The 26,912-nt window shown below is 50.2% G+C and overlaps 1 protein-coding gene across 2 annotated transcripts; it reads right to left on the bottom strand.

The window, feature by feature from the left end:
- Positions 1–24,625, bottom strand: FBXO31 (F-box protein 31; the record flags this gene model as incomplete). 2 transcript variants are annotated; one of them, XM_082290188.1, is made up of 11 exons in its annotated part: positions 1–742; positions 4,649–4,877; positions 6,143–6,504; positions 7,085–7,238; positions 7,878–7,987; positions 9,331–9,405; positions 10,075–10,242; positions 11,688–11,764; positions 15,326–15,412; positions 17,212–17,283; positions 24,235–24,625. In XM_082290188.1, 10 exons carry the CDS (start codon positions 24,623–24,625, stop codon positions 4,655–4,657), a joined length of 1,719 nt encoding a protein of 572 aa, XP_082146314.1. In that variant the 3' UTR covers positions 1–742; positions 4,649–4,654. The 2 variants fall into 2 exon arrangements, with proteins under 2 accessions (XP_082146314.1, XP_082146313.1); XM_082290187.1 differs by having other exon boundaries at positions 1–4,877.
- Between the last annotated feature and the right edge of the window lie 2,287 nt (positions 24,626–26,912).

Raw genomic sequence — 26,912 nt, forward strand, 5'->3', positions numbered from 1 at the left:
TAAGTTCACAAAACTTTGCTTTTTATTATTTGAAATTGGAAAAGGCTCCTTGGGTAACAATGATCAGGTGTAAAAGTAACACACAGGGCTTGCTCAGCTTTCCAAAACCTGGGGTGAAGTAGGCCAGGTGCTGATTTTATACATCCTGTTCCTCTCAGAGCCACCAAGAACAGGACAGGCAAAGCCCCAGCCCTTGGGCAGGGGAGCAGACTGGGCAGGTGAGGTGTTTAAACTACAACTGCTCACGTTCCACATGGATATCTGTGGTGGTGGATATCCAGTGGTTTCCTCCCACTGCCCTCTGTACAAAGCAGGGATTTATCTTTCACCTTCACTTTTAATACTTTATCGAGACTTATCCACACTCAAAACCTACAGGAAATGCCCAGATCAATCCATTAGTGTCATGTTAAAGTGGTGAGTGCAAAATACACGTGGGAACAGGGAAAGGGGAGTAATCAATGACAAAACAAAAGTGCAGATTGCTTTAATTAAGCTAATGAACATGGTCGAGCCGAGTGCTCTTTGCCTCAAAAGTTCCAAAGACTGCAATCCAAACAAAAAACCAGAATCACACATTTTAATTCAGCACACAAAGCACCCAAAGGTCAGTGGCACTCACAGTTTAGTACCTCAATCTTCCACTCCACATCCCAAAAAATTCACTGTTCCACTGGGAAGGGCAGCACGAGCCTTTGGCAGCTGAACATCACAGAGGATAATTGGCCACGTGAGCAGCCAGCTACAAGACAGAGTTAACACATTATCATTCCCTAAACTAGCAAGTCGAGCCTAAACAACCCATTTCCACACAACAGCCAACACTCCCATCAAGTTCCACTAGGTTTAAATTAATAAAAAGCAAGAAAAAGTCATCCTTGTTGAAAAGTAAACACTGAGCCAGCCGCAGTTTGGGCTTTTCCTGGGAGCTGACAGCTCCAGGCACAGGAATTCCCTTTCTCCCCAGCACACATTTCCTAAGGAACTGCCCTCCAACAGCAGCACTGCTGTTCACTCCACAGAGAAGCTGACACCCGAATCCACAAACAATTCCATCCTTTTTCCCCATCCTTAGTAAAACCCAGCCTGACAAATCCCTGTGGAGGAAAGAGTCTCCCACAACCACCAGGCCTAAGCACAGCATGTTCACAGCTCTCAAATCAGGCCCAAGGCAAACAAACTGGAGCTTTGATGTTCCTCTTTTCCAGCTGGCCAAATCCGTGTGTTCTGATGGAGGAGCAGAACCCAGCACATGAACCAGTCACTTCTTGTCCCTGAGCCAAAATTCAGCCCCAGGTCTTGCAGTGGCCATTGGGGCTCTGCAACCTCCCTGCAAAGGCTTTGCTTAATCCAAAAGGCTCCTGCCAAGAGTATTCCTACCCCTGACAAGTTGTTTTCCATCCTCGCCAGCACTTTCCACCCATCTGGGATGAAGAAATCCAGCCAATTGTCCCCAAGATTTCCTGCAGAGCCAACAGGACGAGGAGACGTCGGCAGCAGAGATTGATCACCATCTGCAGGGCCCCAGCACACATTATCCCTGTCAACAGCTCCCAGAAAGATCCCAGGGGGCTGGAGAACCAGGATTTGGGAAAGCAATGGGGTATGCAGTGCTGGGCAGGGGGTGGAACAGCCTGTACCAAACACGAGCAAGCACAGCAAAGCCCTGTCCTGTCAGCACCACTTCCCATGAGGAAAAGCAGGATTGGGGAAAGCAGGAGCATCCCCCTGGCCAAGGGGGATCAGATCCAAACTGCCTGCTCCTAAATCTGTCTCCCCTTTCCCAAAGATTGCAGGGCTGGGAGTTTTAACTCCGCGTTACCCTGCTTTGCTGTGGAAGCACTGACAGAGCCAGGCACAAAGGAACTGGCACAGGAGCATCCCCAGCATTCCCAAATCCATCTCCACAGCTTTCCTCACCCTCAGCCGAATCAGAGGGGATTTTCTTCTGAAATGCCGCTAAAGCCTGCCAGGCTTGGAGCAGCAGCAGGTGAGAAAAGGCATCAGAGGAGGAATATTAATACAAAACTTGCTATTTCCTTTGCTCCAGACAGAACAAAGCCGGGGGGTACCAGCAGTTTTCCCTTTAATCAGGAATTATCCTGACGTTTTGAGGCCAGCCAGGTAAGTTATAAATAAAAAGATGCCACTACAGGGGCAAGGCAGAGCTGGGAAAAATTCCCACAGGGCATCAACTTCCACCAAAGCCCTTCTCTCCAGCCAGCCAAGCAGGTCTGGCCTTCAAGAGACCCTTGGCAGAAGGGACAAGAAGCCTGGAGAAGAGCAGATGCACAACCTGTGCCAAGAGCAAACAGGTGAGACCTTGCCCAGGTGACAAAGGACAGAGGCTACAGACAGGTCAGTACTTGGGAGAGCGACTCAAGCCTCAGGCCAAGCACTTGCAGGGCAATCAATGCAATCTGGATTTTAATCTCCATTTAAAAAATGTGAATCGTAATTTAAAAGCTAAAAGCAAAAATTCTCAAGTCAGTAATGTAAAATTTCAGGATTTTGATTTTTTTTTTTGGTGCGGATATTGAAGTGGGGAGGAGGAATCTGCAATCAGAGCTATGGATCCAGCTGAAGAAGAGCTGGTTTTAGGGACATGCAATGGGAACAGCTGCCCAAGGGGACATCTCCCATCCCTTTGGGCTGTTAGGGAGAACACAAGGCAGACAAGAGATTGCCTAATGGCAAACTCCAAGATAAACAGGCCACTGAGACACCAAATAAAGCCCTAAACATAGAATCATTCAGGCTGGAAAAGACCTCTGAGATCGAGTCCAACCATTAATCCAGCTCTGAACATCTTCAGTTGTCCCAGGAACCTGCACCAAGCTGGAAACCTCAGTGTGCAAATCAGGCACGAGCTGTGCACAGAGCTCAGCAGCTGCAGCAGAAGGCTGAGATGCCCAATTTCAGCTCCAGGTCACCTCTCTGCCCACTCACCAAGGCACAGAGAGCAGTCACTCCCTCTCTCCCCAGCCCTGTGTGATCCAAACTGGCTCTTCCCTCTGCCAGGAAAACCCCTACAGGCTGCTCACAACCAACCTACTTTTCACAGCTTATTCACCAAGCCTCTAACAGCTCCTCACCCCCACCACTGAGGCAGGCTTTCCACTCCTCACAAACCTGCAGGAAACACAGCAAAAAGTGCCCTACATCACCTTCAAATTCCCAGAAGTTTGGAGAACTCTGTTCAGAGAGACAGGAATTAATCCTGTGAGTGACATGAGCTGCTGCTCAGCATCCCTGCTGGAACCTGGGTTCTCTCACAGCTCAGAGACCTCATGAGCCAGAAATGGCAAAAAGCCCTTGTGAGAGTGAGAATAAAAGCTGCTCACAGGCACTGGAACCAGGCAGGGACTGAAAACTTCTCCACAGAAGGGGCCTGAAACCTCCCAGCACAGGTATAGACACATTTAAAGACCTAAGACTGCAGAGATGTAAAGGCAGGGGTTTGTTAGACACTGATGAGGGGAGAAGAGAAGGGACCTGGAGTTTGTCCTCACAGCTAGAGAGCAGCTGCAACAAAGGGTTGTGTTAGTGCTGCTGGTTTATAGCACAGCTCACAGCCTGGAGATGAGCACTGGCCAGGATTTTCCTGCACAGCACAGTCTAGAGGGAATCTGCTTCCTCTCCTGTAGCACACAATTCCCAGCAGAGCTCAGATCTGCCACAAAATCACCTGGGATGAAACAAGTGAAACTAGAAAGGGAGAGAAGGGCCCTGTGAGTGGGGCAGCAGCACCCACCCAGCAGCACCCACCATTCCAGGAGCCAGAACGAGCCACACAATAGGAGGACAATCCCTTGTCACTCCTTTGGACTCCAAAGGGCATCCTGAACAGGAATGACACCTGTGGGTCACACAGGACCAGTGACATGTGGCACCTTCTGCTGCCCAGCTGGGCTCATCTCACAGCTGGGTTTCTTTTTTGCTCCTTCCTTTCCATTTTCAGACCCACTTCACAAGATCTGAGAAAACCTTCCAGGTACAAACCAGTCTGAACACATCAGAGCTTCTGCAGTTTACACCCAGTTCCAGTGCCACAGCCAGCTCCTGCAAGGAGAAAGGTCATCTCTGTGCTCAGGGAGACACCCAGACCTGCAGCTCCAGGGACAGCACATCCATCCAGCTCCAGAAACCAGGACAATGCTGAGCACTCTCATCCTGCCCTTGCTGAGGGAATTCTCCAGAGGAAACCACACACTCCAATTACCGCACCAAGGACGCAGCTATCACACCAGCCTCTCCTGGCAATGCTGCACCCACAGAAAAGTTTCTGGAGAGGAGGATGTGCTTTGTCACTGCCTGTTCCTCTGCCCAGCTCTGACCAGGTGTTGGTTTTGTCCCAATATACTCTTTTTTTGCACTAAGGAAGGTCTGTTCCCTCCTCTGCAGAATCCCTTCAGCTCTAAAAAGCCCAGACTGGGGAACAAGGACTGCTGGGAAGCAGCGTGGAGCAGCACAGAGGAAAAGGGCAGTCATGGATGTCTGAACTGGGATGTGTGTACATTTGGGGTAAAAAGGCTTTATTCAAAGTGCATGCTTTTATCCAGAGGTACCAAGAGCGAGGACTCCCCACCCCAGCCCCGGCTGGGGAGCGCAGCAGCCTTTGCCACCCCGAGCCCTGTCCATCACCAACCACTCATCAAGTAGCCAGGGACTGAATGTTCTTGAGCATCTCATCGAAGGCCTCCCGGGAAGGCGCTTGGGCGTTCTGGAAGGAGACCTTGATGCGGCTGTAGAGGCTGAAGGATTTGAGCTCCAGCCAGATGAAGCCGAAGCGGTCGTCGTCGAACAGGACGAACACCCCCGGCGTCCGCTCGGGGCTGGTGAAGCCGTGGCCAGCGATGAGCCCCGTCCCGTAAAAACTGCAAGGGGATAAAAAGAGGTGTGAGAACAACCAGAATCACCCAGTATTTAATCCAAAGAAATCAGCACAAAACTCTGATGAAGCCAGTCTTGATGAAGCCAGTCTTGATGAAGCCGGGTGTGACAGAACAGCGAGTTTTACACTCGGTTTTTAAGACAAGAAACTCCTCATTGCTACTTGCAGGTTGCTGCTTTGGGTTATCCTAATTAGCACCTGCACACCAAAGCTGGATTTTTCAGTAGTTCAGCCCCCTAACCCATCTGAGATTAACTTGTGCAACTCAAGGATCAGCACAGGCTCAATCCTCCCAGGAAAGCAAAGGCACATTGAGAGCATGACCAGAGAGGCAAAACCTAAGGGAAGGGAGAGGAAAATGTAAAAAGCAGAAAAATCTACCAGGATCTTAGGAGGAATAAAGGTCAGTCAAAGCTCTGAGCAAGCAGCAGGTGGAGCAGGGTTTTATCCAAACAACTCAGCTGTGACAGCAGGAGCCTTCTGGGATTAACCAGCTCTGGGTAGGTTTTTCCATGAGCACAGATGTTTGGCTGAAGGTCACCTGCCTAAGCCTCAGCTTTAGGGCTCTTTTTCCACACTTCATTTAGTGTGCTGCTTCACCAACTCCAGCTCCCATTGAACACAGCTCTCTGCATGCCTGCACCTCCTGCTTGGGGTACTCAGCACCTGCCAGGGCTGCCCCACGGCACCAGAGGTCACGGAAAGGTGGGAGAGAGCACTGTGTTCCCACAGCCAAGGAACATGAATGACACACATGGGAATGGGAAGCAGCTTGAACAGTTCTAAATATGTGAGCTGGGCAGCTCTGGGACATAAAACACACCAAAAAAATGGATGTGTGTGTGGAATTCAGGAGAGGTGCCAGCTTCAGAAGTAAATCCAGCAAGGAAGTGGGATGGCAGGTGACAGTGTGGTGAGAGAGGGAACAAACCAAAGCATGGGAAATTGGGCAGCAGAGGCAGGAACCAGAGAGGTTGTGAACTCCCCATCCCTGGAAGTGTTCAAGGCCAGGTTGGATGGGACTTGGAGCAACCTGGGATAGTGGAAGGTGTCCCTGTCCAGGGTGGGGGTGGAACAGGATGGGCTTTTAGGTCCCTTTCAACCCAAACCATCCCAGCATTCCATGAAATCAGAGCCCAAGGGGCTGGGAGATCCACAGGCAGGCAAAGGGCACACAAATACAGGACACACCTCCAAGATTCCCCCTTCCCTTTCAAAAGGTGACTGGGCCATAAAACCACCAGTTACCAGATCCGGCAGGTCCGGGGATAATCCTCATTCCTCGATATCACTCCCATGGGCAGCACGAAGGGCTGGGAAGCTGGTGCCTTGTCCTGGGTCGTCCCCTCTGCCCCAGCTGCAGTCTCTTCCCCCTCAGCACCTTCTCCTCCCAGGGGACTGGCAGGCTGGGAGGCAGCCTGCTGGGAATGCTCCTCTTCCTCCTGCTGCTGCTCCCGCTCCTGCTCCTCCCGCCGGACCTGCTCCTGGACCTCCAGCACAATACGGGAGAGCTCGCTGAAGTCTCGCAGGTTCTCGATGTCAGGCAGCCGCAGAGGATGTGCCAGGTCTATCTCCACAGTCTGCTGTCCAGCTGGGATGTTGGGATCTCCCTAGGGCAGGAAGGAACAGCACGGCTGCACACACCAGGTGGTACAGAGCCATCACCTCATTTGTTAATAGTTCACTCCATTCTACAGTCATCAAGCTGGCAACAAAGAAAACCTGCTTGGACCTTGTTTGCTGTCCTCTGACATCTCTGCTTTCCCCTTCCCAGAAACAGAATCTTAAATCTAAAGCTGTACTTGCAAGGGTGAAAGAAAGTCAAAGCTGTAGCTGCACTTCACCAGAATCCCTCCCCGGTGGGGAGGAAGGAGCTCCCCAGCCTGACTTCAGTGAAGAGCTGCCAACATTTGGTACCTGCTCTTCAGACACACACAGAGGATCTCCAGAGACCTGCTACCAGCTGTTCACAGAAAGCAGCTGGAAGTGGGAGGAAAGGAAGGGGGAACCAGGAGAAACTTTGCAGAGCAGGTTCTGGCTACTCTGCATGTGCTGAGATTCACCCAACGCCACCAATCCCCACAGGGAGCAGGGTTTGGGCTGCCAACTCCCAGAGAGAAATCTCTCCTGTGCATCCACGGCACTGAGAACACTTTCACAAGCACCTGAGAGAAAGGAAAATGCACTCACAGTGATCTTGGTGCCCTTGGCTTTCTTCCCATGAAAGCTCAGCATGACAATCTCCAGCCCGTGGCTGCCGTAGGTGCCTTTGAAGAGGCCTGGCTGGATGAGGTCGTCGGGGCTGCTGGGGGGGAGGTAGATGCGCCGGTACGTCAGGCAGTTGCTGTGCAAGAGAAAAATGTCAGAAGTCAAGAAAAAAACCCCTCCCCATCAGCAATGGGTTTGCATTCTGCTCCTCCAGCAGCTTGGGGATGCTGTCAAGACAGGCAGGATCTGTGTATTCAGCAATGCCAACAAGCTGAGTGGATTTGCTTTAGAGCTCCGCAAGCACTTCCTTCCTCCCTACCATCCTTGTGAGCACACCAGGAGATTCCTGCAGTAAAGAAACCTCCTCAGCCCTTGAGATTCCCAGAGAACCTGAGAGTGAAGCATATTTAAACATCTACTACACCGAGGTGGCTGCTAATAGAAACCTGGAGAGATGGTCACAATCCCCCAATTTCTCAGGGACTCTGATTCCTGCCCTACAGAGCACACTGATTAATATGAATAATAACCAGACACTCCTTGGCATCACATTTGCTCTGTCTACAAATTAAACACAGTTAAACGACTCAAAAGCACCTTCCTGTGCACAGTTATTGTGTAGAACTTGGAATCCTATTCCTACTGCTGCTGTTCCACCTCATCTCCCTGTACAGCTGGAAAGCACTGCAGAGACACAGCATTCCTCTGGCTGTGGAAGCCCATGGAAAACCCCTGTCTTGGGGAGAAATGCTCGTGAGGTTGTAGCAGCCCTTACTCATATTGGCTGGTGTAGATGAACTTCATCAGGATGAGCTCTTGCATGTGTTCATGGAAGATGTCTTCCAGAGTCCGACCCCACTCCTCCCTCAGCCACGTCCGGAATTCCTGCAGCACGAGGAGAAAAGGGAGAGGATGAGGACATCGCCCCAAGATGACTTCACTGTGTGACTCTGTGGCAGCACATTTCACTGGCAGAGCCACAGACAGGGCACATCCTCTGCCAAAGACAGGGAAACGTGGCTGGATTTGGGAACAAGCACGTGTCGGCTTGGAAATATGCTTAACAAACAGTGATTATGGTAAGTGCCAGTGGTCACACCATAAACAGGCTTCCCTTCAAAGAAATCCCAGGTAGAACCAATACAACCCTTCAGAATAAAAGCAAAAGCACGGCCTGTTACTGCAGAGTAGCTCATCTACTCTTTCCCTCGCAGTAACTCATTTGTGTGCCCACAAGCTGATTCCTGTGCCCTGTCCCGACATGTTGAACATAAAAGAAAAAGCTTTTGAAAAGCAGTGAGGGTTTAGGAGGTTAAAACCTGCTGATTTAATTCTGATGCATCTAAATCCAAAGGGTACTTTGAAAGCATCTCCTGAAGTACCCCAACTCCAGCTCTGACAAGTTAATACCCTGCCAGGAGTTGGTGTGATAACAGCTTACACTGAGATAGCAGCCTGCCAAGTGATATTCCAAACCTGCCTCCTTTATCTTCCCAAGCCAGATCCTCCAATTACCATAATGCCACGCACACTTAACGTGGTGCTTTGAAAGTATTAAAGCATTTCTCATCTGCTCCAGCACCAGAAAACACTTAACTAAACCTTTCACCCAGCTGTTTCCCATTAGCAGACAGACATTTTACAGCGTTCCTCAGAAGCAGCTCAAATATCAGATTTGTCACGTGGAACCAGCTGGAAGCAAACAGCAGTACCTGGCAAAGGTATTCATCCTGACATTTATACCTGCATTTAAACACAGGTATTTTACTCAGGAATCTGCCTTGCTGGGTAGAGCTGACAGACACAGGAGAAACAACCAAATGAAGCTTTTAATCCCTCGAGCAAGGCAAGCAGTGGGAAGGTGCCTCGCTGACCAGCAGGTATCCAAATGCAGCTGGTGCTCACTGCATTTGAAAGATCTTAATTATACAGACAGATCAGTGCCTGGAGTGTTGCTGATGTCCAAGATGTGCTGCTGACCCTCTTTGGACAGGTCTGCTACCAAAACAGGAGGAAGGTGCTGGGGCTCAAAGAGCACCTTGACACAGAAAGCTGCCTGAAACAGGAAATCAGCCAAAAGCTCACAGCCTGGGGTTTCATATCTGCTCAGTCACACAGAAATCAGAAGGCAGAAGGGCACCTCCCAGACCCCAACAGCAGCTGAGAGCTGCTCCTCAGGAAAGGGACACACAAAGAGCCTCAGTGTGGAGCCCTGGCAGAGCACTCACCTCCTGCCTCCCCCCTGACATCCGGTGGTGATCCGTCTGGTTGCACTTGGTGGAGAACTCGTCCTTCTTTACAATCTGTGGTTACCATGGAGGAGAATTGAACAGGTTACAGCCCTGTTCAGAGATGCTTTGGATGATGTAGCCAAGACTGCTCACAGCAAGTGCTTTACAAAACAAACATTACTGGATTTGCTACAACACAGAAATCCTTCAGTGCTACCGAGTGCAGCAGCTACAGAACAGAGAAATAAAAGCAATAAAACCTCAATGCACTCTAATGAAAATAATAATTTTAAGCTGCTTCCCTATTTGAGCTTCCTCCTTTAAAGAAAAACAAACAGCCTGTCAGGAAGCTTTTCAAAGCATCCAGTGGATGCTGCATCACCTTCTCAAGGTCTCACTGTGGAGAGAGCTGCAGAACAGGTCTGTGTCTGCCTGGGCACACTCACCAGCTGCCCAAGGCCAGTTTACACATCCTTTCCCCAGATCCTGGTGCTCCCACCATGCTCCAGCCCAATGGAAAACAGCACAACAGCCTGGCTGTGCCACTGCCAGGGAACAAATTCAGAGCAGGCAACAGCCCACACAACCTGTCAGACACATAATGAGCGTAAAGCTGGCGCCCACACACACAGCAGGGTGGTGAAAGCCACAGCTCTGAAATAAAATCCTCACAGCTTTTTGAGGAATCCATTCCCAGAGCCGAAGTGCACACACAATGCTGAAGGAGGCAGAGGAGCTCACCTGGATGTGGCCATTATGAGGTCCCTTGTGACCATACATGCACTCCACTGTGGCACATTTCCTCTCCATCAGATGGATCCTGAAGAGGGGTTTGAATCTCATGGGATCATCCACGTGAGGGTCATGAGGCGGCAGGTACATCCAGCCAATGATGAACAAACCATCTACCTGCAGAGGGACAGGACACAAAGCCCACGGGATCAGCCCTGCATGATTCCTTGTGAGTTTGCAGCAAACTCTGAGGCCTCTTCTGGCCCAGGGCAGGAGCTGCAGAACAGTTTGCTGCATTCCCAAACAGCTTTCCAGCCATTAACCCAGACCATATGCACTCCCAGCACTCCCTGGGTGAAGAGGGCTTTTTTACAAGGCTTCCTGCACCACTGGAAAAAGCTCAGGCCTTTCTTGTTGCAAATGACTTGCCTGGAGCGCAGGATCCAGAGGGAGAGACCACACAGCAAGTCAGGCTCTAATTGGTTTGAGAGCTCCTGCTGGCAGATATTCCAGCAGATGAATTCTGCTTCCCATGATTATCCCTGCCTTTTGGAGGAGGAATTATTTGGCTTTATTACTCAGAGAACACAGGAAGCAACACTCTCCTCTCCTGAGAGGCACAAGTGCCAGCCCCCTTCCTGCACACCTAACAGAATCCTTCCCCTCAGACCCTGCAATTCCAGAGGCAGGATATTCTCCAAACAGAGGGATCTGAGATGAAGGCAGAGCAGTGCCACAAAGTCTTCATAAGGTCACAGTGGAAGTATTGATGCAGTTGGGTACCCTCTTACACCAGTTCATGGAACAGAATCTTGCAAAATGCAAAGGCCTCGTGATTTGTTCCGCTTCAACCTGGCAGTTACTGAACCTTGGTGCAGAGAACAAGGGCTCCAGGCAAACTCCTGGCTCAGCTCTCACCAGCTCAGTCTAACATTGTTCATTAACTGCTCTCCCAGCAGCACCAGAGCTGCCAGACTCCACACATCTTGTCACCAGTGTCACTCTACATCTGATGCACGAGTCTTAGAGCTGGTGTAAAGGTTTGCCAACCACACAACTGCAAAGCCCTTTGCAAAAAGTTCAGCTGCAGGCAAAGAAAATGAAGTAAGTGAACAGATTACTGTGCCAGCCACCAGAATATCAGTGTCAAACTCTAAATCAAGCCTTTCCCTCAAACACTGATCATGTTTTCTACCTGCTCCTGGGGCTCTGTTTGGCACAGAGCTGAAAACTAAAAGAACTGTCTGGAGAAAGGTGGTGATGATAAAAGAATCCCAGAACCATTCAGGCTGGAAGAGAGCTCCAAGACCATGGAGTCCAACCTGTGAGCAATCCCCACCCAGAGCAATGAGTGCCATGTGCACTCCAGGGATGGGAATCCCACCACCTCCCTGAGCAGCCCAGTCCTATGTTTAACAACCTTTCCTGTGAAGAAATTCCTCCTGATGTCCAACCTAAGACAAACCAAGGAAGAACCAAGGAGCACCCTCCGGGTCCATATCACTCACTTGAGGGCTGACTGTTCAGACTTCTTAATGGTCTGGGAACGGCTGCCAAGGGTGGAAAGTGTGGGAAAAACCCCCCTCAGCCCTCAGAAGCCCCAGGATGAGGTACTCACTCACCACCACGTTCAGCAGTCCCCCGTAGGGCCCGATGTCCGGCTGCCACAATCCCAGGATGTGCCGGTAGCGGTGCAGCACTGGGGAACAGGGAGACACTCAAGTGAGCACATCCAGAGAGGGAACTGGGATTTTGGGAATGAAAAGCCTGCTCCCAGGTTGCACACAGCGCTGACCAATAGCACCCACAACTGCATTGACTTGGGAGAAGTGGTTGTGTCCAAGCCCAGCCAGGAAGTTCTGAGCTGAGGCCTCGCCCAAGCTCACACACATTTATATTCTTTGCTCCTGGCCCTGTGGAAGGGCAGAACCACCTACCTCAGCAGGAATTCCCGGGAAAGTTTTGCAACACAGTCCCAATAATACAAATCACATGATATAACCAGAGCTAAAAACAAATAGAAGCATCTGCCACCTCCAGTTACAAAAAACACACTCGATGCTTCACACTGCAAAGCAACAGAAAATAGGGAAGGGCAGGAAGGCAGGAAGGAACAAGGAAATTTGAATATTTTGAAAGCATTTCACTGCCTTGTGTAGACAAACTTGGCTCCAGAGTTAAGCATCCTTAGAAACAGCCACTGGGAGCACGGGCAAAGCACATGGGTCACTCCAGCTTGGGAATGTGGTGGTGAGGCCAGCTCAGTCACGGCCTTAAAACTTCTACAGAAGCAGCCACACCTCAGCAGTGCCCAAAAGCTGCTTCCAAAACCCACTCAAAATCCACTGTAGCAGTTGAGGCTTCTCTGTTTCTTGTCTCAGAGCCAGGTGTCCCTCCAAGCCCACCTAAACAGAGGAATATTTTCAGCAATCAGGAGGAAAGGGCTTTTACAGAATGATCTTAAACCTGCTGTTGTGAGGACAGCTTAGAGATGGGACCTGCCTCCAGTCCTTACACAGCCATTCCTCTTGTCCATCTAATTTCCTTCTGTCCATCTGATTTCCTCCCAGGATCAGAAACCTTCACAAAAACATTACAGAGCCTAGCATTTTGGGCAGGAACAGCAGCATGCATGTTATTTCCATGAAGAAGATATTTCACTTGCCTTAGAGATATCCACAGCCAACTCAGAAGGCCACAAGAAATCATTTTAACTTCCAGGACTGGCTTAAATAATAGCTTAGGGTTTGCATCAATTTAAAAGAAGAATTGTGTTTCAGTGCAGCTGTTCCAGCAGCTTTGTTTCATTAATTACTTCAGACAGCAAGAGCTGCAGAAGTTTTTTTATCCCACCAAAGCAAGAACTTCCACAGGAGTTTAGGACAGCAGGGAGGGAAGTCCAGAGCTGCTGCCAACTGGCCTGGAGGAGCCTTTTCCCTGGGCAAGAAACAATTTCAGACTGAGACTTGCACTAAGGCAAGCAGGCAAACCCCACTCCCAGCTCAGTAATTACACATTAATTAATGGCATGAGCTGCTCCACCCAACACAGTCTGCCTTCCACCCTGTCTGCCACAGAGCTGATAAAACACAGCTTTTTTTAATGTATTACTATTTTTTAGGACAGAAAACAAAGCTATCCAAGGGGGATGAGGATGCTCCTCCTAGCCCAGCTCCTGCTGGGAGCAATTTCAGGAACTAGGGCTGATTTCTGGACACAGGAGACCAAAAAAAAAAAAAATCCCATTCATTTCCAGAAGCTACGGGGGAAAATGCTGGTACTTGGCCAAGGGCCCAAACAAGTCTCAAAACACAGCTCAGTTTTCAAGCCTGGGCTGTCTCTGAGCTCCAGCAAAACAGCAGCTAATATTAATTGCAGGGAAAACCTGATGAATTCCAGCTCTGGCTCTTCCTGGTAGGAGACAGGATGAATCTGACAGTTGTTTCCCTTCCTGCTCCTCGAAAGAAAACAGCACTCGGGTCTTTCTCCAAGGTTTTCCATTGCCTGTGCTCAGTCCTGGAGGAGCCTCTTGCCTATCCAAATTTCTGAGTCCACCTCCTGCCAAATGGAGCAAAACCACATCCACGGGATGCTCCAGGACAACCTTCATCCAGCCTGAATATTCCCCACATTCCACAAGTAGCCCTGCACACCCTTCAGATGGGAAGGGGGCTTGAATCCAGCTGGGGATGGGCTTGGAAAAGCAGGGAATGCCAAACTCCCACCAAGAAAAGGCTGCCTGGGGAAGATCCTGAGTAGGAAAAACCCAAACCACTGCAATTCTCCCGGACTCCTGGGATGCAGGAAGGTCTCTATAAGCAAAATGAGCTGAAATAATGGAAGCAGTGCCCAGGTTGGTGATGCCTGAACTGCTCATAGAGAGAGCTCAGAGTAATCCAGGCGAGCTTAAACCCCTGGGGAAAGCCATCTGAGCTCACCTGGGTGACACTGCAGGAACAGGAATTAGGGAAGGCTTCCATGGAAAATCCTGACAACACAGGAAGGGAAAAAGGGGAAATGGGCCATTGCATCTTAAACCACATGGGCTCAGAACCACGGAATCATTCAGGTTGGAAAAGACCTCTAAGATCATCGAGTCCAACTGTCCAAGCTTCTCCCCAAGGAACACTACACAGCCCAAGAGAAAAGGGGCACATCAGAAGTTTGGGCCTACAGCTAAAGAAGTAATAACTGAGGGAACAGCAGTAAATGTCATTTAAGAGCCCCCACAAACAGCATGTTTGGAGCAAACATCCAATCTCCAAAGGAATCCATCTTGCAGCTTGGATTTGCCTCCCCTTCCCATCCAGCCCCGGAACACAGTTAGTGTTGACAGGCACCCCAGGCTGCCAAACCCCAAACTTTTGTCCCAGTTCCTGCTGTAGCCGTGCTGCTGGTCTGTCCTGACTCACATTAAAGTCCCCACCTTCCCAGCATGGCCCCTGCTCGGTTGCTTCCCTCAGCACAGGGAATTCTGCAGCATCCACTCCCTCATTAATGTGTGTGATAAACTCCATTCCCAAGCAGCAGTGAGTTAGTAACTGAGTCTGCCAAACTCTGCAGACCCAAAGGAGCATCAGAGACAGCTCAACACCCCCTCCAAATAAACACCAAACACTCCTGGCTTCCTTAATTGATGTAAACTAATCAGTCCTTCCCCCACAACTCCTGCTGAACACTAAACTCCAAGGGTTTGACTATTCCTCCCTCAACACAACACAAGGAGGGGGAAAAAAAGGTTATCCAAAATGAGGAAGGCAAATCACAATCTTTAAAACATTAGCAGAACATTTCCTAGAGACAGATGGTGCTTAAAAGCATTCAGTGTGCAGGGAGGGAATTACTATGGGAACACTCAGCATTTTGCACTGGAGAGGGCTGTGGATTTGACTGTGGCTCACTTGGATCACGACAAAGCTCTTTGCCAGTCCAGAGTTGCTTTTGGGAGGCCTCACCAGGGTATCAGAATTCTTTCCTCTCAAAAAGGTGCAATTCCCAACGAGCAGAGTGAGTGCTCCTGTTCTGTGAGATCCTCAAAAAAGCACCTCAAAAAAAGACCAACACCCCTGAGTGCCTGCCCTGCTCACGCTGTCACCCCGCAGGGTCACAGCAGTGCTCTAACACACACCAGCCACAACTGGTGGCACCTCCCTGCTGTCCCAAGGTCATCCCCAATCCTTTGCTCCAAGCCAGGGCACACTCCATGCAGCATCCCGGGCGTGCTGGGTGCAGGAAGCAGCAGCAGCAGCGGGGTACGTACGGCAGGTGTAAACATCTCTGTACTCCATGTGCTCGTAGTCGGGCAGGATTTTCATAAAACGCCCCGACTTCACCCGTGGGTTTATACCTGAACAGACAGAGCAGGGTGAGTGCCAGCAAACTCTGCTCCACTGGGACCAGCAAACAGTTCCATGGATCTGGAACAACCACGCAGGGAAGTCCAGCTCTCTCCTTGACTTTGCTTCCAGTTGGTTCCGTCACCCCCGGTCTTGTGTGAGCAGGATTTCTCACACAGGACCTGTTCCAGATTCCCACAGACATCATTTACAAATGGCATCCAGTGAATTCCAAGTGGAATCAAAGTCCTTCCTCAAACTCTGCACTGCTGCCTCAAGAAGACCAAGTAAGTCCACGGACAGCAGCCCAGGCCTTGGATTAGTTCTGCTTTCAGGCAATGAGCTCAGTTCCCATTTTGCCCCACCATGTCTCACAGAAGCACACTCAGTGAACAGAAAAGTCCATGCAGTAATCCCAAATTAACTCCTCTGCAATTAAAGAGGTTTATGGGACAGTAGAGAAAATGGGGTGACACCACCAGGAAACTGCTCCTGGCACAGGGCAAAGTTCTGCATCTGAGCAGAGGAGCTGAGATGGGGCATCCTGAAAGCCAGAACGGCTGCCAAGCATTCCCACTCTGGAGCAACCATCACTGGTTGGGATTGCTGGATGGATACGGGCACAGACCTCACACAGAAGTGCAGGAAAGACCATCACAGGGGTGGTTCTCACACACCAAGTGTGACTCTGTGCTAATGGATGCCATGGGTTTGAAAACTACTCGTGGAAACAGAGTGAGACAGATCTATTGCAGGTTATTAAATAAACAAACTGATTACACTCTGGAAACCTGCAAACAGTGGGAATGTTTAGGAAAATATCCCACAGGGTTGCTCTCTCCTCAGCCTTCCTGCCCACAGCCATGGTTGGGAGATACTGGGCTAGAGAGTCACCACTGTCCTGAGCCAGGAGGGCCATTTTTACCCACAGCTTGTGCATAAAAAGCACCAAGTATCACTTTAGAATCTCTGAGCCATGGAAGTTACGTAGTAAAAAGAACTGCAGGTCATGAAGAGATGCTGTCCCACTTAAAAGTGGCGATGAAGAGCTAACATCTGACCTGGTGTGTGCTGTGTAGCTGTCACCACATCAGTGCCACACAGAGATATGGGATTAAATAGGAATTAAAGGTTAATGGGACTTCTCTGGGGACATCTCTGTGCTGACTCAGCATCACTCAGCCCTCCCAGCCAGGAGAATTAGGCAGCTCCATCCCTAGTGTAGCATAGAATAGGGAAAGACAGATATCAGGTGATGAAGTAATTTTCCTGTGGATGCTCAGCAAGTCTATTAAGGATGGGATTAAACCCCTTCTACCTGTTCTTCTTCCCAGCTTTAAGATCAGTACTTGAGGTCACTGCTGCTTCAAGGTTCTAAAGGGTGCCACCCCCACAGACATTCCCAAAACACACTGACAGCTCCTGCCAGGCTCTCCTCCTTCAGGGAATGCTCATCCCTTTTCCACTCTCCTACAGCCATTTCCTTTCACTGAGATCAAGGCTTAGGAAAAATATCCGTTAGCTCCTTAGCAAAATCTGAAAATGGCAAAACAGGAGGAAAAACCCCCAATATACTTCATTAAAAAATTAAATTCCATGCTCTTTTCCCACCAAAGGATTGGGAGGCACAGAAATCCCAACTCCTGGCATCTGCTTGGTATGAAATAAAACTCCAAACATGGCAACTTCCCAATGAAACCCCTGCAAGTCAGTCTGAACAACTTCTGCCATCAAAATTCAATAAATATTCAACACTTCTATGCTCTAAAAACAGGTATTAAGCAAGATTTGGATTGGGTTTACCACTTACGTTTGGCATAAACATCTCGACAGGACACTCCTGTGATCTCCAGCTTCCTCAGGTTTTCACACACTCCATACTCTGCAACAACATGGAAAAAAAGGGTCAACTCTGGCACAAACAGGTTTGCACCCAGAGTCTTGGTAGCAGCTACTGAGATCTGATCAGGTGCATTCTTGAAGCTGCCAGAGTAGACCAAGAACCTTATTTTTGCTTTAAAAACCGGATGTGATTTTGTGGAAGATTCCAAGACATTTCACAAGCAATGCCTGCAACAAACACACCATAAGGCACAAACACACCCAGCAAACTCACAGCTGCTCACACCTCAGCCAGGAGGAGTGTGAAATGTGGGAGACATCCCCATTCCAGCTGGGATTGTGTGCCTGTTTCCAGCAAATCACCGCTGTGCAGAGCAATTATCTACTCCCAGTGAGGTACCCGACAGGGAAAACTGCTTATTAGGATCCTAAAGGAAAGGTCACAGATTAGAAAAAGAATGAAATGGAGACATAAAACAGGCCCCAGCATGCACAAATATGGTTACACTTGAAAGCAGATCAGATTGAGAGGGGGCTGTTGTACAGGCAGATGCCTTTGATTGCTCCCAGAAGCCCCGAAAACAAAGGGAGTCGGAGATCTCGGAGCAGCTTTGAAGCAGAAAATGAGATTCTCTCCTTTCATTTTCAGGAAGTCAACATCGAACTTCTAAGAAACTTCAAAAAGAAATAAAAGCCAAGTATTAATGTCTCAATGCCAGAAATCTTCAGAAGAGCAGAGGGAGGAAATGAGAGTAGGGAGATCCCAAAAAAATCAGCAGTGACAATGCCACCCTGCTGCAGTGACCCTGATAGATCTCAGCAGTGGAAAGTGCCCTCCTTGACATCAAAGACATCAACAGCACAGATCAAACAGCAGCTTTCCTCAGCAGCACAAACATCTGCCAGCTATTTGACACAAAACTGTATCTCTGCAGACCCTCATCAAGCCGTTAAATATGAAACTGATCCTCAGCTGAGCATCCTTGAATTACCAACTGTGGCTGTGAAGCACCACCTAACGCTGGAAACCTGCTGCAGGAGAGCATTCAGGTTCCAAAGATGAGAAAAGCAGGAGTTTCCCTGAATGAATTCAGCCTCCTTGTGTCTATAAATACAAGCACATGATGAGAAAGCACTCAGAGGGTTTATTGTCAGCCTGTCTCCAGGGAACACACGTTCCGCACACATCGCTCCGCCTAAGCGCTGGTGAGGGCAGCAAAGGTGAGAGGGGCACAAGGCACAACAAACGCTGCCCTTCGTCAAAAACTACCAAGGGCAGTGGCAGAATTCCTGCTGACTTCTGTAGGCAAAGCCAGAGGAAGCTCTGAGGGTTTAGAGCTCAATCCCAAGGTGGGCTGAGGAAGCACAATTAGGAGAGGGCAGACGAGCTGAGCTCGCAGGAAGAACAGCCCAGCACAAACAAACTACTTAGTGCTGGGTCTGTGCCAGCTGTGTCCTGCAGATCCATGAAACCAGAGCTCCACGGGAGCCTGGGAATGCAGCCCCACCCTGCCAGAGCCTTCCAGGCTCTCCAGCACTGCTCTGTCAGTGAGAATGTGGTGAGTAAATACACCAAAGGGATGCAGGGAACAGCGTGGAATGTCCCCAGCTGACTGGAAAGTCTTTGGAAGAGGGCAGGAACAGCGTGGTTTGGGAACAGGCAACTCTTGACCATGTAAACAAACACTCACCTGGCCCCAGGATGGGTGAGATGAGCCCTTCCCACTGCAGGCAGGTTGAAGTCAGGCAGGGAAGGGATTTATACTGCATGGGAAAGGGAGGATTCTGCCCAAATGGAATCTCTAACAGCACCAAGAGTGACACTCTCTCTTCCCACAGAAGGGGCTGATTTTTCCCAAAGCCTTCTCCCTAATCCATAAATCACTCAAGTGAGTGCCATGGGAGATCCACCACCAGCAGCTACCTCCAAATAACAGGGTGGGAAGGCATTTGATGTCAAAGCTTCATGCAAGAGCTCCTGATAACCTGCAGTGAAATTTTATGAAAGTCAAACCATTATTAAAGTGGTTGTAATTAAAACCTTCCCTGGAAAGGTTCAAATAACAATTTCCTTTAAATAACACAAAAATTTAGGATTTGTATATTGCTACACATTATTTGTCATTAGATATCCAAGTCCTATAAGAAAGTATTATCAAGAAAAAAATAATTTCATCTTAATGTGCTTTAACACTCATTTTATAACTAATTCTTATCCTGTTTTGGTCAGCAAACAACTACAGAGAGTGAAAACGCCACAGTGATGGTTGAGCTCCACAAGTGCATTACTGCAGCTCTCCTGAACCAGCTGTTCACACCAGGATGGCCATTTTATGGGAAAAATGAATCTCTTGGCTCACAGTGCCGAAAAACAACACCCCTCCAAACATCACAAGCAAGAAAGGCCATCTCTTTTTAACCCAAAAGGCAAGAGGGACATAAATTAACAGCAAGTAGAGCTCCAAGATAATGAGAGAAAAAGAAAACTGGTAAGGTTTTCTTTACAGAGAACTGAAATCCCTTTCCAAGAAAGATCTGAAGAGCTCAAGCTTCCTGGAAAATTCCACTCCAGTGCAATTAAATCTATTTTAAGGAAATGTATCTCAGTGCAATAGCTCACTGAGTTAAGTATTTTTATTTTAAGGAGTTAATAGTCACCGAAATTCACACCCTTAGAAAATGGCTACTTAATCCTGCTCCCAAAGCAAGGATGGAAATTGGTTTTTCCAAGTTCCCACTGACCAGCTGGAAAGACTGCTGGAGTGGGTTTATAAGGAGTGCTGATTTCCCAAACACAGGGACACGCTGCTGTTTCCATGGTCACATGCACGGGAATTTAAAGGACTTGGAAAAGCAGTCTCCATCTAGGCATGAGCTGCACTAATACTTCTCCAAGTGGCATTTATTCCTTGCCCTGCTCCCACTTCCAAGCCTCACATTCCCTGTTCCTCCCCCAAAAGAAGTTCTGTCACCCCCACCCTGCGTGGCCCATGCCGGAGTTTAAAAACAAGCAAGGTTCCTCCACCCCAGGTTGGGAAGAACCCCTGTGCTCACATCAAAGCCCCAATTCCTGCTTTTCTGCTGCCTCTCCCAGCACAGCAATGCCAGGGAGCTGCTGGAAGCTGTGTGTGCACATCCACAGTTTTGAGGAAATGAGGATGTCTGGCAGAGCTCGATCCCCTTCACCATTACTGAACTTCCACTGTGTCCTGGCTAATCAAATCCTCCAATTATCCCTGGATAAATGCATGTTCACAAGGCTGGACACAGAACAGAGAGGATAAAAACTCACCAGATTATTCCAGCTACCACAAAAATGGGAGATTCTCAGGTTAGCACCTCTGAAATACCAGGTGGACAAATTTGGAACTGGCTTCTTGTTTCCAAAGGCTGAGCAAACAGATTAAAACACACCCAGTCCTCTCCCAAACACTTCTCCCAGGGGAAAGCTTGGAGTTACCATGGAGGAAAGGGAGATTTGATCTGCAAGAAATGCAAGTATCTGTGGAAACCCTAAAGCAGAAGATGTGCAGCTTGCAGACAGGTCTGAGACTCTGAAGGGTGGCTGAGAATGCTGAGCACCTGCCTGAGCAGTGAGGCACAGCAAACCACTGCCAGGTTGTAGTTTAAAGGCCAGAAAAGGTCATCAGAGATGAAGAAAAGCCACAGACTGACACACTGCACAATGCTTTCACCTCACACAAAGGGAGCTTGGAGCCTTGTGACTTATGAAAATCACCTCCACCTTTACAAGGGCACAGCACTGCAAGAAATGGCTCCTGTTGTGGCAGCTTTTGTGCATCAAACTCCTGCATGGATTCCCTGGAGTCTTGTAAGAGCTGAACCCCACCCAAGAGTCTCCTCACTGAGTGTACAAACCACATTTCCCAGCCTTTTTTCCCCACTCTCCTCCACAGGCACCTCTTTCCATACAACCTGAAGGTCAGAAACTTCAGCACCTTGGCTGACATTTTGCAGCAGGCCCAAAAGCTGCTGGAGGTTGTTTTCACAAACAAAAGCCTTTTCTTCCAAGCTCTAGAGCTGGTTATTCTGCATTACTGGTCTGTTCCCAGGTGTCCTGCTGCACTCGCCCTGTTCTGGTTTAAGAAAAAAGAAATTAAAGATTAAAAATGGACTATAAGGTGTTAATCAAGGTAGGTCAGGCCACCAGCCAGGGTGACACGAGCTTTAATTCTGCTCCTGCTGCAGAGATCAGCAATCTCCTATTTATAGAAAACATGGAAGTGACTGCAACCCTCTCCTTGCCAAGGAAGCGATCCAGAGACATTGTTTACCCCAAACAGTTGCAATGATAAAAGGACAACAGCTCTGACAGTCGTGTCAGTGCTACACAATTCCCCCTGCTTCATCCCAGCGCTCTCCCAGTCCTCCACCAGCAGCAAAAGCCACTCCACTTTCAGGCAGACAAGTCCTCTGGACACTTGGAATAATCACAGCATGTTTTCAGACTAATCTACAGCTGAGCTGGCCCAGAGCAGGGCAGAGCAAGACATCAACACTGCATGGACTGAGGGCCCCATCCAACTTGGGACACAGCCAGGCTGCTCCTCACATCCAGCACTGCTCTTGTCCAAGGAGAAGGGAAAAACGGCCAAAACAAAGCACTGCAACAACAGCTTCTCCCAGAGCAGCTACTGTCTGTTCTGATGAATTTCAGGATTCTTTCCTGCCTCTGCACTGCTGTACATTCCTAAAAACAGAAGTAGTTTTGCACATGCAGCTGACACCAAGCTGAAGTTTCCCAGTTACTTCTGGAACATCGTGCTGGATTTGGATGATCCTCATGGATCCCTTCCAACTCAAGATATTCTGTGATTCCATGAGCATCAGGAGGCCTCAGAGCAAATAAACCAGCAAAGCACATGTGTTCCTGTTCTGTTTTTAGGACATGCAGCCTCACCACACAACTCAGGCAATACAAACACACACTTAAGCACTGACTAGAGATGGGAATTGGTTCGGTTTTGGCAAAGATTACAAAAAGTGATGACATTTTATGTTTGACTATCACACAGCCCCCAGTGCATGGCTGTGCAGAAACACAGCACAGAGTATTTTAAGTTTTAAATGTGTATTTATTTACCAACACCTGATGTTTACCCATAAAATACTGCCTAATTTTATCCTCGTGTGTACAACTACTCAAAGTTCCACTCCTACCACAGCAGAGCAATGCAAAGCACCACAAACAGCCTGAGAAATCCAGCTGAGGAACTGCTTGGAAAACCAGGGCTGGTTAAAAGATTCAGGATCAGTTTCAGCACTGTAGGAAGTTTGCTGGCCAGGAACTGCCCCTTATCTGTTCAGCACAGCTTGGGCACCAGCCTTTGGTACAGGAGCCTCCTCAGCCACACCAGCAGCCATCAAGCTGCTCTCTGACACTCCTTGAAATGGATATGTTGGGAAGCAGGAGAAATTACATGCAAAAAGCATCAAAATTTGGTTTATGCACCTCTCACCTGGTAGTTAGCTAAGGGCCATAGACAAAAGTGTAGTCTTGATACCTTCCCTTCCTGTCCAGGTTAGTTTTAGCCATAAAAATTCCACAGTTTCCTTCATTTCCTTGAATTTCAGCTGAGCTTTTGAACACTGCTTTATCTACTGAAAAGAAAATCTGAGGAACAGACAGGAATTAGATAAATAAATGCATTTCCCCACCAGGCCTAATTTAGTGGCTCTTTTATAAGTCAACCGTGCCTATAGTTAAAAAGTGACATATATTTCTGTATACACATCTTGCCAGGATCATAACCTATTAAAATAATTAATCAGTCAAGTTTTGCAAACCATTCATCAAACACACAAACATCCATGAGGGCTCTAAGTCACTAGAGGAGTGTAAGGAAGGAATTAACACTATTTCATTAGCCTGTCTCCTACAACCAATGTTAAATTATTGGGACAATGCTGAACTATGAAATCAGAATGCTTTGGTTTACATTTTCCAGGTGCAGTTTTTGTGCTGTCCAAAGGTTCTTGGATAGTGCTGATAAAGGCACGAATTCATTCCTGCAAGGCTTCAGGCATTCCAACAGATCCCACAGCAGGCAGCCACTGACATACCCAAATCTTTCATCCCTGTGCCCTCACTGGTATTAAAAACAGAAAGCAAACAGGGAAATACACATGACTTCATGTGCTGGCAGCAACAGCACCTGGCAGGATGGCAGCGTTTGGAAAGAGGATGAGCACAGCAAGGCAGACCTTGGGAGGTGGGACAGGACTGAAATAACAGAGGACAGAGAGCCACAACGGTGGGAGGACGAGGATGAGGAGTAACGAGGGAGAACTGCAGCCTCATAGAGCACAGCTGAGGAAAAAGCACCTCCCAGGCCTTCACATTACTGCAGCACAGCATCCTTGCACCAGATGATCCCTGGAAAATGCACACACGAACCTGGAACCTCTCCACACCTGGCCCTATGATTCCCCAAAGGATGTCCCTGGCCTCCTCCGTGCACCACAGGACCCAGAGGGCTCCCTGCCCCCGGTATATCCCCCGTGTCTCCACGGCTCCAGGAATCCCAAGGGCCCCCCTTTCTTCCCTGCTGCAGGGGCTGAGCATTCCCTGTCCTCGCTGCCGAAACCCCCCATCCTCAGGATTCCCCCAAGGACATGCTGCATGGAGGCATCATCTTCCCCGGCCTGCTGCCATCCCACTCCTCCCTTTCAGCTACCCCTGGGGGACAACCTCAACTCAATGCCCTTTGCCACAAGTCAAGTGCCACCACCAAGGGACCGTGCCCAGGGGACCCGAAATGTGCCCACTTCTCCACCCTGCACACGCGGAGCCCTGCGAGCCACGGCCCCACCGCCTGCACCCCCAGACCCCAGCTCTGCCCGGCACCCACGGAGCCCGGCCCTTCAGGATGCCCACTCCATCCCCTCCCGCACTCTCCGTGTCCTCCTGCACGCTCGAGGCTGCTGCCCTTGGACCCCCAGACCGTGCATCCCCTCGGGCGGGCGGTACCTTCGCGGCAGCGCCGCCGCCAGATCGTGTCGGTGCGGAGAATGCGGCGAAAGGTGGTGCAGACTCGGGCCAGGCTGGGCAGGTCGGTACCGGGCAGGGAGCCGAAGATCTGCACCAGGAGCTCCGGGGGCAGCTCCAACAGGGACAGCGGGGCCCGCCCGGCCGGGCCGGCCTCGACGGAAGGCGGCAAGGGCCGCCCGCCCTCAATGCGTTCCGCCGCTTCCTCGTCCTCCGTGACGACGACGACGCCGCCGCCGCCGCCCGCTTCCTCGGGGTCGGTATCGGTGTCGGGCTCGCTGTCAGCGGCCCCGCGGCGCTGCTCCCGAGCCGAGCCGCGCCGGCGGCAGCCGCGGGCCGGCCCGACGCCGCACAGCCGTGCGCACACCGCCATGGCCGCCACCGCTCTGGCCGCCGCTCCGGGGCGCGCCACCGTGCCCGCCGCTAAGCCCCGCCCACCCCAAAGCCCCTCCAATCGGTGCCGCCCATCCCGCCGCTGGGCCGCGCCCACCGCGCGGCTCCGCCAATCAGCGCCGCCTCATCCAGCCGCGCCACGCCCCCGCCGGTAGCGGACGCTGCGCGGACGCTGTTCCCTAACCGATACAACCAGCGTGTGCGCCCCCTAGCGGGCGGGGGGACCGCGCGCATGGCGGGGCCGGTGCCCGGTAACGGGGAGCGCTGCGGGCCGGTGCAGGGCTAGGGAGCGCGTTCCCCCCGCTTCGATCCCGCCTCCTGCTCGAAATCCATGGAAAAAAATGGATATTCCCTTCCCTTGGGAAAGGCTGCGTGCGGGAGGGGGAAAACAAAAGAAAAAAAAGGGAGGAAACCGTCTTTGCCCCGTGTGAGGATCGAACTCACGACCTTCAGATTATGAGACTGACGCGCTACCTACTGCGCTAACGAGGCTCCTCGGAAAACAGCTCCCCGCGCAGCACTCTTGTCCCTGTGCCTGCGCTTTCCCGGCCTTTCGCCAGTGTTCGTGTCGTCACCGCCGTTCCTGAGGCGCTGTCTGAGAAACCTCCTTCCTTACAAAAAGCTCCTTTTCTGCATCTGTTTTGTTCGTTTCGTTGTTTTTTTCCCCATTCGTTCTTCTCCCTGCTTTTCTGCCTGCCAGACCTCACATTTTGTGCAAATGGCTCCTCTTTCCCACGCTGTTCTGCAAGAAAGATCTTGGGTTTTGTCTCTTCTCTTTATTTTGTAAATGGGTCCTATTTTTTTCATGTTGTTCTGCAAAACAGCTGCAGAGTCCTTTGGGGTTCCTAAGCATCCTGCTGGCCAGGAATAGACCATGAGAGCTGCACTGACAACACGCTCACGAGGAAATCAAATTGCTTCCACATAATTAACAAAAATTAGAGCCAGCCTCGTTTGCTGTGAAGAGATGCTGTTCAACTGGGATTTCTGCAGTGGAATGAGCTCCCTGCTCTCAGAGAGTGCTCAGCACAAGAGGGTCCCCAGTGATGCAGGCTGAAGCGCTGCCCTGAATCCTAATGGAGGGGCCTCACCCTCAGCGAGGGTCCCACGGCAGCAGTCGCCATGACAATCAAGCAACAAATCCCCAAACTGGCAGCAGCCAGGAAAAGAGAGATTTAATTGATGCAGAAAGTCTGCGAGCGTCGCCCACAAGAATCGCTGCAGGGAGGCTGCTCTGCAGAGCGGGGAGCTGGCAGAGGATGAAGGAGGAACAGACCTTTGGACACTGTAGAATTGTAGAATGGTTTGGGTTGGAAGGGACCTTAAAATCATCCCATTCTCCCCCTGCCATGGGCAGGGACACCTTCCACTAGCCCAGGCTGCTCCAAGCCCTGTCCAACCCGGCCTTGGACACTTCCAGGGATCCAGGGGCAGCCACAGCTGCTCTGGGCACCCTGTGCCAGGGCATCCCCAGCCTCACAGACAGGAATTCCTTCCCAATATCCCATCCAGCCCTGCCCTCTGGCAGTGGGAAGCCATTCCCTGTGTCCTGTCCCTCCATCCCTTGTCCCAAGTCCCTCTCCAGCTCTCCTAGAGTCCCTTTAGTCACTGCAAGGGGCTCTGAGCTCTCCCTGGATCCTTCTCTTCTGCAGGTGAACACCCCCAGCTCTCCCAGCCTGGCTCCAGAGCAGAGGGGCTCCAGCTTCTGGAGCATTTCCGTGGCTCCTCTGGACTCGCTTCAGCAGCTCCACATCCTTCTCACATTGGGGGCTCCAGGGCTGGACACAGAGCTCCAGTGGGGCTTCATGAGAGCAGAGAAGAGGGGGAGAATCACCCCCCTTGTCCCACTGCTCACACTCCTTTTAAGCCCTACCAGACCAGATGAGATGCTCGAGTTGCCCAAGAATTTTACTGATGGGCAGCTGTTGTTGTCAAGGCCAGGATACCCTGATTCCCAAGGATCTGGGTGGCCGTGCACATGGGATGATCACATCCAAGCTGCCTCGTGGTACAAACAACATTGCTCCAACCCTGGGATGAGCAAACGCTCGGCTTCTCCCAGGCTGAACCGCTGCATTCCGCCCTCTGACTCTGCCCACGTGCAGGATGAGGTGTCATTTTTAGTGCTGTGCTAATCCTTTGGGGCCTCAGTGATGGACAAATTTAGTGCCCGCAGTTCTGATTACATTACAAGAAGCTGCTCCAAGCATCTAAACCAAAGCACATGGGCAGTGAGTCATATAAACCAAACACCAGCTCTCTGGAAA

Source organism: Coloeus monedula (assembly GCF_965178545.1).
Source record: "Coloeus monedula genome assembly, chromosome: 13".
NCBI classification, from domain to species: domain Eukaryota; kingdom Metazoa; phylum Chordata; class Aves; order Passeriformes; family Corvidae; genus Coloeus; species Coloeus monedula.